At 37.6% G+C, this 12,809-nt stretch overlaps 1 protein-coding gene across 1 annotated transcript; it reads left to right on the plus strand.

Moving 5' to 3' along the window:
* The first annotated feature begins 1,753 nt into the window (after positions 1-1,753).
* Positions 1,754-4,098, plus strand: LOC100893954 (ankyrin repeat domain-containing protein 50-like). Its single transcript, XM_030987379.1, has 3 exons — positions 1,754-2,102; positions 3,390-3,965; positions 4,031-4,098. The coding sequence occupies exons 1-3, from the start codon at positions 1,754-1,756 to the stop codon at positions 4,096-4,098; spliced, it is 993 nt and encodes a 330-aa protein (XP_030843239.1).
* Positions 4,099-12,809: the final 8,711 nt, after the last annotated feature.

The raw sequence follows: 12,809 nt of genomic DNA on the forward strand, positions 1-12,809 counted from the left end.
TGACCAAGCCTATCTAACCTTATATCTCAGTCATACCAATGCGACCGATACCATACTGACTACTCATCAAATTAAAATATTCCCCTATTATATTAAACTCTACCCGTATTATCCAAATCCCTTTTTAATTCATGCAAAAACTATTGCCTTTGTGACCCCTTTCCTCTTACTGGAGAATACGCATTTACAATGTATTATAATTTCTAAACCCTGTTCAATATATCCCGATTTGATCTGAAATTAAAGAAAGAACCTTGAATTCTAAATGTAAATCAATCAACACAAGAACACCTATACTGTGAAAAGTACCAATAACAACTTCAATCCCACATTAAACTCAATATGTTTCTTGCAAAATAATACCCACAGATTTATCCTTGCACTCAGAAAATATCTGGGATAGAAAAGAAAAGGAAAGAAAAGAACAAGAAAGGATAGATTGTTAAAATTCATCACTATAACAATAATACATTCCGAAAACTTGTCTTTGGAGGACAGTGACATAACAATCACGAACCATAATATTGTCTGCTGAATGGAACAAAAAAATAAAGGTGATGTTTAAGTAGTTGCAGTCCCCAGAAAAAGATCCATAAAGAAAATAGAAGTGAACCTTATTCTTGTAATACGTACTACAACAAATCAAATACAAAGACATCCACGTGCACCCAGACCAGAGCAGAGCACCGATTACATTATCCACAGAGGCCAACAATAAGTCAGTTTGAACTCGTTGGGGCCGGTACGAAGCCGGTGTGCCAGTGTGACTGGGGTATTAATCATACCTCCAAACCGACTTCAAATCGACCGATTCTTATAGCGATTCGGGGCAATGTTATAGTGTGTCCGGTCTTTAGTCGGTCTGGCATCTTCTGTTAGTTGAACCACACATGAATCAAAATTTGTCTTTTTTATTTTTAGAACTCATTCTCAAGATATAGGATGATTGTCCATTTTTTTTTACTAGTAAAAGAAAATTCTGAGAATGTATTCAATATGAGAATTATGAGAAAGTAATATATTTTGAGCAAAGTGCATAATATATGTACATGGAGAAAGACGAATGACTAGCACTTTGTTAGCATCTCATAATGCTTATTATTGATGGAGATATACTGACAAATTTGGTTTATATTCTGCCACTTCTAGATCAATGAAGCGAGTACTCTACATCAGCAGGTTACAGAATTACACATGTAGAGTTTCAAAGAAAAGCGATGGTTGAGATTGTATTCATTTATTTTCCTCTGTCCTTTTCATCTTTCTCTCTTTTTCCTGTTTTCTCTCATATTTCTTAGTATTCGATATGTTTGAGTGTGTGTGTTTGTGTGCGTGGGGAAGGGGGAATCAACCTAGCACTGGTTATGAATGAGGCGTAATGAAATATTGATCCGCCATGTTCTTTTTGTTTCGCGCAAAATTAATCTGAAACCAGGTATAGTTCAGGCCCAAATAAATACAGAGGAATGGCAAGGCAATGCGACTGTATTGTCGCAATACGCAGTACAGTAATGTAGGCAGACTTCTACAGCCGAATACGGATCTGAATGCAAAGTCCAATTTATGTAATGCTTTCATATAATCACGCTTGAGTATTCCTTCAGAATAGACCAAATATCATCGGTATAACAGGGTACGGGCTAATTTACACAGTAGTTCAATGTCACATTACAATAAGAAACATGGTGTTTGGAGAGCACGGTGATATATTATCATCAAGAGAAAAACGTTGTGGGTGTGAATTGCGTTAAACATGGCGCTGTTTTCAGCAGCAGCAAAAGGAGACTTCCTGAAGATACAATCATTAATCGACTCGGAGGACAAGTCAGAGGATTCGGGAGGAGTTGATGTAAACTGCTCGGATGCGTCAGGCAAGACGGCCCTCCACATTGCTTCGGAAAATGGACATTTGAAAACGGTTAAATGCCTTACCAATCTTGGAGCAAACGTGAATGTAATCGATGCTAACCTACAGACATCGGTTCACTTATGCTCAAAGATAGGCCATCTTCATGTGGTAGAGCTGTTAATGAACGAAGGAGCAGATATTGAAATTGGTGACAAAGATGGGTTTACAGCTCTTCACATAGCATCATTCGAGGGTCATTTTGACATTGTCAAATACCTCGTTGAGAAAGGGGCACAGCTAGACAAATGTGACAAAACCGACAGGACACCCTTGTCTTGTGCTTCTCAAGAAGGCCATCTTGAAGTCGTCGAGTATTTCGTGAGCAAAGGAGCAGGCATTGAAATTGGTGATAATTATGGGGTTACAGCTCTTCATAAAGCATTATTCAATGGTCATCTTGATATTGCCGAATACCTTGTTAGGAAAGGGGCACAGCTTGACAAATGTGACAAGAAAGGCAGGACACCCTTGTCGTGGGCTTCTCAAAAAGGCCACATTGAAGTCGTCGAGTATATCGTGAACAAAGAAGCAGACATTGAAATTGGTGATAAAGATGGGGTTGCAGCTCTTCATAAAGCATCATTCAATGGTCATCTTGATGTTGTCAAATACCTTGGTAGAAAAGGGGCACAGCTTGACAAATGTGACAAAAACGACAGGACACCCTTGTATTGGGCTTCCGCAGAAGGCCATCTTGAAGTCGTCGAGTTTCTTGTGAACGAAGGAGCAGGCATTGAAATTGGTGATAAATATGGGGTTACAGCTCTCCACAGAGCATCATTCAAGGGTCATCTTGATATTGTTAAATACCTTGTTATGAAAGGGGCACAGCTTGACAAATGTGACAAAAGCGAAAGGACACCGTTGTTTTGTGCTTCTCAAGAAGGCCACCTTGAAGTTGTCGAGTATATCGTGAACGAAGGAGCAGGCATTGAAATTGGTGATAAAGATGGGGTTACAGCTCTTCAAAGAGCATCATTCAATGGTCATCTTGATATTGTCAAATACCTTGGTAGGAAAGGGGCACAGCTTGACAAATGTGACAACAAAGACAGGACACCCTTGTATTGGGCTTCAGCAGAAGGCCATCATGAAGTCGTCGAGTTTCTTGTGAACGAAGGAGCAGGCATTGAAATTTGTGATAAAGATGGGGTTACAGCTCTTCACAAAGCATCCTTTAAGGGACATCTTGATATTGTCAAATATCTTGGTAGGAAAGGGGCACAGCTTGACAAATGTGACAAAAACGACAGGACACCCTTGTATTGGGCTTCCGCAGAAGGCCATCTTGAAGTCGTCGAGTGTCTTGTGAACGAAGGAGCAGGCATTAAAATTGGTGATAAATATGGGGTTACAGCTCTCCACAGAGTATCATTCCAGGGTCATCTTGATGTTGTCAAATACCTTGTTATGAAAGGGGCACAGCTTGACAAACGTGACAAAAACGACAGGACACCCTTGTTTTGTGCTTCTCAAGAAGGCCATCTTGACGTCGTCGAGTATATCGTTAACAAAGGAGCAGGTATCGAAATTGGTGATAAAGATGGGATAACAGCTCTTCACATAGCTTCACTCAAGGGTCATCTTGATATTGTCAAATACCTTGTTAGGAAAGGTGCAGACCCGGGGAAACTTGCTAATGAAGAGGACCACCATGACTACCTTCGCAGTACTTTTCGTGGTAAGGCTTTCCCTGGCTTCATGCCCCCATACTCCCGAACATACGATCCATATCGTACCAGTCCACAAGACATTTCTCGCTTCATGAGGAAGAGCAACACAAAAGAGACAATGAATATTAGTCTGGACGAGTGCAGCATCAAGGTTCCAATTTCACCAGACGATGTGGACAGAGCCAAATATATCACAGCAGAAGCATTGACAACCGTTCCACATGACTTAAACCTGGAAAAAGACGAAGTTATCATCTCAGTTGGGCTCAAGCTATCCCCTCCTGGTCTTCAGTTTAAAACTCCGGTGGAAGTCACGGTCTTGCATAGCGCTATTTTCACCAACCCAGACAAGGCAGAAATTGTGCTATACACCCGAAGAACTGGTAAGATCTTCCTTTTACCATATATCCCATATGTCCATATAAATTCCTTTCTCTTGTTGTGACAGTGCAGAGAGCCCCTGACTGCCACGACGAACCCATCACAATTATGACAGAGATCTTCACACAAAATTAATCCTTTCCTCCTATTCTTGGTATCATATGACCTCACTTCAAGGTTGATATTCCTTTCAGAATGATCGTATTCACTGAGTTTTACTTGATAAACTTCTATTAGAATAGAAATTCACTTAATTTTTTTTCTTCAGTCTTTGTGTTTGAATAACTTATTAGTTGCACAGTTCATACAGCCGCCATTTTCCACATTCTTGTGGAAAGATCGTAGGGAATTGTAGGAATTAAACAAACAAAGATTAAGCATGATCTTAAACATGAAATTGTTTGTGAATAACCAAACGCCAAATAGCAGTTGACATCTTTTAATGACGTTGCTCATAAATAAACAATGACCTTCCAACAAAGCTTCCCAGTCAATCTGCAAACCTTACCTAAAGAAATACTTTCCTTTCTTTGTTATACTAAATCCCTTAGCGTTGACAGTTTACTGCGTAACAAAATTAACACGGTCCCCTCTTTCTATGTGTGTCTTTTTGATAGTGTCTGATGAATTTTCAAGGATAGTTCCTGCTTCTGACAAAGCTGCCCGGTTTGTAGTCGCAAAGAATCACCTTACTCTGTACCTGGACCATTTCTCGGAATGGTGGATTATCTCCTTAATCAAGAGATACTTCATCGGTAAACGGCTCATCTGTACGCCATACGTTCCTCTGTCAACATACAGAGACGTGTTGAACCGCATCTATCTCGTCATTCAAGACGACTTCTACGGCATGAAAGAGGTAGTTTTATTGGTTATTCATTTTCAGACTTTGTCCAATCGATTTCATAATTTTGCATCTAATTTCGTCAAAGTCAAATCAAGTTCGTCATCTTTTGCTGCCAACGTACCATGCAATTTTGCCCTTTTGCAACCGATTTCGTCAAAGCGTCATCCAAATACACCCCTCGTTCGTTATAAGGACTTGTTTTTGCGACGAATATGAATGAAATTCTCTTGAAATCGATTGCACAAAGACGAATTTGGACCGCATGATGAGACGAATTCGAATGAAATCTGACGGAAATAAATGGACAACCGTTGATATTGATTGACTATTCACTAACTTGGATGACAGTATTTCTAGATTGAATTTGACATTCGTACGAATCCGAATTCCTAGGGTAAAATTAAAGTGCACGAAAATGAATTTGAATTAAATAAATGTTAAAATGAATAGGAAATCCTATAGTAAGTCAATGGAACTTACACTGTATTTTTGTTTGTTTAGCAAACACTGAAATTGGAACAAAAAGTTTTTAGACCATATTTATTGAGATGACTGTCAATTCAATTCAAACCAGATACCCGTTTAACATCTTGGAGTAGATGATCATGTAGAGACCCATAAAAGATTAATTGCCTGTTTTGTGGAGGTGTCGTGGTATAGTCGTTCATTCAATTGAATCCAAGGGTTAAGGGTTCGAATGCTATAGCCCGGCGCTAACGTTCTTTGGCAAGACATTAATCCATATTTTACACGAAAGTGTAACCGAGTACCGGATAATTGCTGGAGTATATTGCAGTGCCATCTGAAAGAACAGCTTTATTTCTAAGTTTGTTCTCGTTATTTGTTGCAATTATTATTATCATTTTCATTATCATCCTGTCAATGTTGATTCTTCTGTTCAAACTTTTGCAGGATACCATACGAGACTACAAAGTAGCCTTTCCCGGTGAGCAGTACTGTGTATATTGGGGAAAGGGACCCCTTTTTGTCAGACATCAGGAAAACGAAGACGAGGTGTCAAACAAGGTAAGAAATGATTTTGTTGTTTCCCCCGAAGGAAATTATCCTGACAAACGATCGCCATTCTGCATGGCCTAATATATATTTTTCTACATTATCAAAAAACAGGGGCTAGAACTTTCTTAAAGCGACACTGAACTGATGAAATTTCGGCCTTAGCGTACTGTTCATTGCGCATCGCTATCTCACGGTCTATTTGCCAACGGTGTGTAGTCCAATACCTTAAAGCCTATCTGCACTAGTTTGGCCAGGATTGATTAGACCTCCCTGCATGGTCACTGACAGGTGGTTATCTCCTCAAATCAGCTCTCATTTAACATAAGAAAAAGGGGACCATGGGGGACCAACTGTCACCGATTAGGCATTGTTTGCTATACAGAGGGCGCAAGTAGCTATAAGTAGTGTAGTGGGGCTATACTGATACGCTTAATTGATGGTTATCTCTGATTTTCTTAGGAACTTGAAGAATGTGCTTTCTTTGACATGACGACCCATCGGATGCCGTTCATTCTTCAGCGACGTGAAAAAATAGTATCCGGAGTTCTCGTCACTTTCATCTTGAAGCAAAAAATCACGAAGGAAATCGGCTTTACAGTATGGTACACAGGTAATATCAATGAATTCCTTTTTGGGGGAGGGGGTGGCTTTAAAACTCTCACTGGCAGTGCTGGCAGAGAAAATAGTATTCTTCTGCAGTTTCAGGAATGATTATATGCCTGAGCTTCGAACAAGCTGTAACATATCTTCACAATAAACCCAAACAAACTCCAATGACATTATTTCTTTCATTTGAGATAATTTGTAATGACTTGTGTACTGAAAAAGACGCGAGTTTACACGAATTTTGTTACGCATTTTTATTGAAACTGAACGAAATGCTCCCCAAAACAAAAAATTAACCCTTTACCAGTTTTGTCGATCCTGGCACTATTTTTTCATGTGAACAGATTCTACACCGCTGGTACCAGTGAATTTCACCCCACATCATTGGAAGTATGCTAGTGCGTTTATACTGGTCCAACCTGTAGGTATATATATAATATATATGTATAATGTACAATTTGTTTCCGTGCAATGCTAAATATTTCATTTAGGGTAGCAAAAGAACCATGGCAAGTTACTCCTATTTCGAAAAAAGTATCATTTTAGGCTAATCGCTTCTCATCACTTTGATATCATGTATTCACAATTTAGATGTCCCCGACGAGAATCCAGTTACCCAATCAACTCCGAAAGGATCTGCATCGTCCAAAGGCAAAGCTGAACCAAATGATGTTGGACGGGGAACATCCAAATGTAAGATTAAAAGAAAATGTATTAGTACTATTTTTTCCTTTTATTTGTTTTGTTTGTTTCATACATAAATTTCGATATGCAGGGCATCGTTTTACGAAAGCGTCATGAGTACAAATGGGAAATGTGTGTAGAAAAATTAACACGCTTTTCAATGGGATACCGGCGAGCTTGTTACATGAAACAATGTCCTTATTTTCAGATGATTTGAACAAAATCGAAATAATAACATCGTAAGGAGACACACAAAAGCTTTTAATCTTGCGATTTACTCTCGTGATTGCGAGATGAATTTTATTTGTGCTATTCTGATTTGATTTTGATTGATTTTTGCTTTATCAGCATCTCAGCTCTCCGAAGAGCTGACAAGAAGCGAGCATCATGATCTTGAAGCGATAGGTTCAACATCACGTGAGCCTGCAGGCACAAAGGGTAAGACTATGGCCTATCAGGAGCGGTTCTGGAGGAATACCTATGAATATCTTCTTCTTTTTTTGGGGGGGGGGGAGGGAGGGGGCAGGAGGGAGTAGCAGGAGGTGGAGTCTTCTAGCATTATGTGCTTCTTTTGGGGGAAGGGGGGAGGGGCATTAGAACCGCTTCTGCGAGCCCATATTCTTGAAATTAGTTTTTGTTTTAGATATTATTTAATGTTCAATCAATGTATTTTTATACCGTATAATTTTTACTCTGTAAATTGAACCATTTTATCTTTTTGCTACATGTTCCATGATTTTATCTCAATCATTTCAATAACCCAACCTAATACAATTTAATCCAAGGGCCGACTTGGGATAAATAACAGATCAGTCAGAGTTCTTTACAACACAGGGCGAAGTCTGGTTTTAAAAAAAATTTTAAAGCTTTTTTTACGTTGCTTTTTTTAGATGAAAGTAGTTCTACTGAAGTCCTTACAAGGCCTAGGCCATTAACTCCATCATCGATAGAGTCACCGTCATGTGAACATGACTACCAAGTCACACGTGAATTGGTAACAGAGACAGAGACAGTTGGTAAGGAGCTGAAAGATAAAGTCATGTTCTGGGCTCCGTAACAACACAAATGTCAATTGTACCTCCAAAAAATTAAGTTTATCTCCTCGATCAATCGTAAATTTAAGGTGACATTTGATGTTATGTTACAGATAGTAACGAACAAACACCCTTTTGACAAAACATCAATCTATATATGCTACACTTGTCCGATGTGTAAAAGTAGGTAGGATACCTGAAATGGTTACTGGAACTTGAACGGGTTAATAATATATTAAGTACTTTGCAAGCACATATAATTGTGATATACGCTTATTTCCTTTACACGCTCTTATAAAGTATCCATAGTACCTCCTACGCTACAGCATGAGCTGCGTTGTCGGTTGAACAGAGAAAGCCCAGTTTTTGATGACTGGAGGGGTCTTGCCAATCAGCTGGGACTTGGAGACTACATACAAACACTGGGGCAGTGCAAAAACCCGACTGAAGAACTACTCGTTCTTGCTGAGAGTCAAAAGAAGATTCAGAACCTTGGGGACCTGGCTAAGGCGTTCGAACGCATGAATCGTGGGGATTGTCAAGAGCTATGTGAGGACTATGCGTTTGAGAGAACAATGTCGGCTGATCTTTGGAAGGATCAAATGGAAGATGATGACACAGAAACCAGTGATTAGAAAACAGACTTAATCTGTTCCATATCACCCTTTAATCCAGGGTCTATGGCTCGTTATTTGGACAACCTATCAAAACAGCACTTTATGGTTGTTGTAGTCCGCCACTTATAATTCAGCTATCTGTCATTTGGTTTAAAAACACAACAATTGGATTTGCTCGAAGAATAATAAAGGTATACTTTAAGGTCGTATTCCCCTGATTTATTTAAGCCATATTCAGGGTATAAAATTCATGTTTAAAAGAAAACTTAGAATGACAGACCTATTTCCTTTTTGAACCTGCTTTTATGGACAAAAGTCTGAATCCAGCGCCAGGTTTAAATACTAGCACAATTCGGGCCTATAAAAGTGACTAAACATTAGTTAAAGAGAATATATGCATGTTTGTCGGATATATTATTCCCCAATATTGCGTAAACCTTATTCAATTTGGAGTACATTATACCTATTGTGTAGACGCTTACACTCTTATTATCTGCTTCGCTGCATCAAGATTGCTTTTAAAAGAACGAAGAAGTGAGATTCACTGTTGGAATATTCATCGATTTTAAGAAAGCAATTTTGACACATTTAATCATAATACTACTAGCTAAGCTCTCTTATAATGCCACTCGAGGTTACCTCTTGCATGGTTTAAGGACTATCTCAGTAGCAGATCTCATATTGTTCAATGTAGTCAAACGTTATTTGAATGGAATAAGATAAGATGTGGTGTTCCACCAGGATCAGTACTAGGGCCAACTTTGTTTTTAACTATATAAATGATCTGCCATCATTAACTGATTATTTCAAATTATTGCTGTTATTTTTGCAAATGATTCTAACATAAGTCATACATATCAAGCTGACCAGTGCGAGATTAATGTGGATGAAGTAGTTTACAACACACAGAAAAACTGGCACATTGCTATAAACAAACTTCAACTAGTTCAATGAAACTTATATCATGTTCATAAGTAGTATGCGTAAAAACAGGTATAAATGGTAAACTGGAAATAGCTTGATAGGATATCAAGGAGGTTGATGTTGTCAATTATGATACACGTCTGCCATGGAATAGTCATATTCGTTATGTAAATCAGTGTATCAGGATTGCAACATTTTATTCTTAGGCGTACTTTGACATTATCCATTATCATATAAAACGTGGATAAAACCACACAGGTGTGGGGAAGCAATATTAGGTTAGCCTATTAAGAAGCATATAGTATTCACAGAAAATGGCAGTTCGTGCTTTTTTCAATTTCAATTTCAATTTCAATTTCAATTTATTTGCTCATAAAAATCCAGAAAACACATGCAAACATTCATAAATCGACATGATACAAAGGGTAAAATTCACAAGAAAAATTAATAACAAAGTATACATTTGGATTAAGTATGAGAGGGACAGCAAGAAAGGAACAAGCCTTGTGATTAGCTGACCCTGTAACATAATACATTAAGGACGCTACAAAAAATAACAAATCACTTACAACAACTTAAAGGGGGGGGGGGGTATGCCTATACATTTGCATTGAGAGAGTGAAGAACTCATACAGCTTAACTACTCTCGTGTTTGATCTGTTTAATAAAAGTTTGCCTCATATTTTGATAACTGTGATATTCTAGAGTATAGCTACTCCACAAGGCAAGCAGAAGATTCTCTTGTGGTCTGTTACTTGGTTTCATATTAATGTCAGATTCTGTTACAACACATTTGTTGAACAAATCATGAATCGAAAATCCATGCAAATAGTCTGTATATGTACACAAATTATCTTTCATATCATCAGTTTGTATCTTGTAAGACGTTGTTAAAGTTATTTATTTTTATGTTATTGATTGTAATGGTAATCAATTTCTTTGTTTTTGTTTTGTTTTCTGAAGGTAACTTGTACAAAATACATGGTTTAGCTGTAAGACGTTAGGGTTGACTAGCACATATGCTATTATTCGCCCATTTCACCAACCAATATTTTCTCTTCTTGTTCACATAAATACCGTTGTATGAAATGCATGGTTCTTATTTGCTGTTGGTAAATGAATCAATCGAATACAAAAATCTCATAAAAATTCTTAACATTGACAGGATTATAAAAGTGATGTAGATGTATATGGAAATAAATTAACATCAACTCAAATCACATCAAATGAAATGAATTCAACATTTGAATGAATCCAGAAGGAACCACAGGTGTTAAATTGAACATTTTGTTTATTAATGAAAACAATGAGCTCCTGTTGTATGTAAAGCCAGCGATTTTATTCCAGGGGGGGGGGGGGCAACAGCCGGAAAACGCAACATTAAAGATGTATTGATAGCATTCTTTGATAGCATTCTTTGCATTTAATTAAACTAACACACCTTGACAAATAGCGGGGAATAAAGGGGATCCCTCATAAAAACTGAACATTATTACGTTTTGCGTGAGATCCTTCTCATGCAAACATTTATTACAAAGGGGTTCGTCTTTTATGTTACCTTTATTCCACGTTTATTCTTCTTCATACTTATCAAACCGTGTATGTATACTTTATGTACATATATAAATATTTAATTGCAATGGATTGATTGAAATTTTATGTTATCATGATGATATTCGTTATAGATAGGTATGATAGGCGCTCCTTTGTTATATATAAGTTCATTAATTTTGTGTGAAAGCAGAAAAATAAGAAATCCATGATTGCAAACGTTTGAATAAATCGGTCAAATAATGAAGCAGTTATGAATGTTTGAAACATTATATCTCTTAATCTATATGCGAATCTCAAATTGGCAATCGGGTCAATGGATTGTGATGACTGTATTCGTGGACAATTATTTCGTTTGTTGTGTACACAAATATCAGTATTTTCTGTTTTTCTCCTTAGTGCCTTCTTCCATGGGGCACTCCTACATACAATGTATTATGGATAGCATATTATATTATATATTTTATATGATATGTGTTTTTATTTGTGTTTGAAATAAATTGAATCGAATTAAATTGAATATATTGTGAGAATCTCAGTTTGAAAAGAAATGACATGTTTGCACTACCAATGACGTTAGAATACCAGTCATTCAAAAAGGGCATTGACTGGAACGCGGTTCTATATAGAGTGAGTCATAAAAAATGTCCCACTTTTTAAAAGTTGTAATGTTTGAAGTATGAATATTTAATCATGGGTTTCATGATATTTCTTGATAGAGTTATCCTCCTAGTACATTTAGGTACCATTTTCATTTGAATCTCTGCATGCATGACTGAACATCAGACAATCTTTACAATACTGCCAGATCTCACTTGCGCCAAGTTACTGGGTGAGGTATAAAACAGTGCATTGAACAAAGGCAGTCAGACAGAAACAGACTCACAGACACACGCACACACAGCACACACCTTGACGATTATTTCATAATTTCCCCTTTCTGATTAAGCAATGATTTTTATCAAGATCGCTGAATGTTTAAGTGGCATAGCCCTGACAATATTTCCCTTTAGTACAAATTCACTACCACCATCATGTCATCATCATCATCATTATCATCTTAATCTTCATCATCATCATCATCATCATCATCATGAAGCACAACATCCGCCAATACGCACCAAGAGGACTGCGGCCACTTTTCGTACGAGAAGAAGAATTCCCGACAAAAAGTAACGGTTTGGGTGGTCCTTGTCGGCCTGGCAGTCTGTGTTCAAAACACTATTCTATTCCTCACCTAGCTACTTGGCGCAAGTGAAATATGGCAGTCCTGTAAAGAATGTCTGATGTTCAGTCATGCATGCAGAGATTCAAATGAAAATGGTACCTAAATGTACTGGGAGGATAACTCTATCAAGAGATATCATGAAATCAGCGATTAAATATTCATACTTCAAACAATACAACTTTTAAAAAGTGGGACATTTTTTTTCTGACTCACTCTGTAGAGCTCTCAATGCTTCATCAGTCGAGGGGTTTATACACATATAATTTTGGCAGAAAGACAATAAGTTGCCGAGATTATTACATGTATCATCCGTGTGTGTATTTGGTAACAAAGTGAAC

The sequence above is a fragment of the Strongylocentrotus purpuratus genome, unplaced genomic scaffold (assembly GCF_000002235.5).
Source record: "Strongylocentrotus purpuratus isolate Spur 01 unplaced genomic scaffold, Spur_5.0 spur5_scaffold_16, whole genome shotgun sequence".
NCBI classification, from domain to species: Eukaryota; Metazoa; Echinodermata; class Echinoidea; order Camarodonta; family Strongylocentrotidae; genus Strongylocentrotus; species Strongylocentrotus purpuratus.

What these genes read in the sequence shown, in the direction of transcription:
- LOC100893954 (XM_030987379.1), top strand. Translation starts at nt 1,754, where the DNA reads ATGGCGCTGTTTTCAGCAGCAGCAAAAGGAGACTTCCTGAAGATACAA. An exon ending in TCACATAGCATCATTCGAGG is followed by an intron (nt 2,103 to 3,389) that starts GTCATTTTGACA and finishes CTTCTCAAGAAG; the next exon opens with GCCATCTTGACGTCGTCGAG. An exon ending in GCTATACACCCGAAGAACTG is followed by an intron (nt 3,966 to 4,030) that starts GTAAGATCTTCC and finishes TTGTTGTGACAG; the next exon opens with TGCAGAGAGCCCCTGACTGC.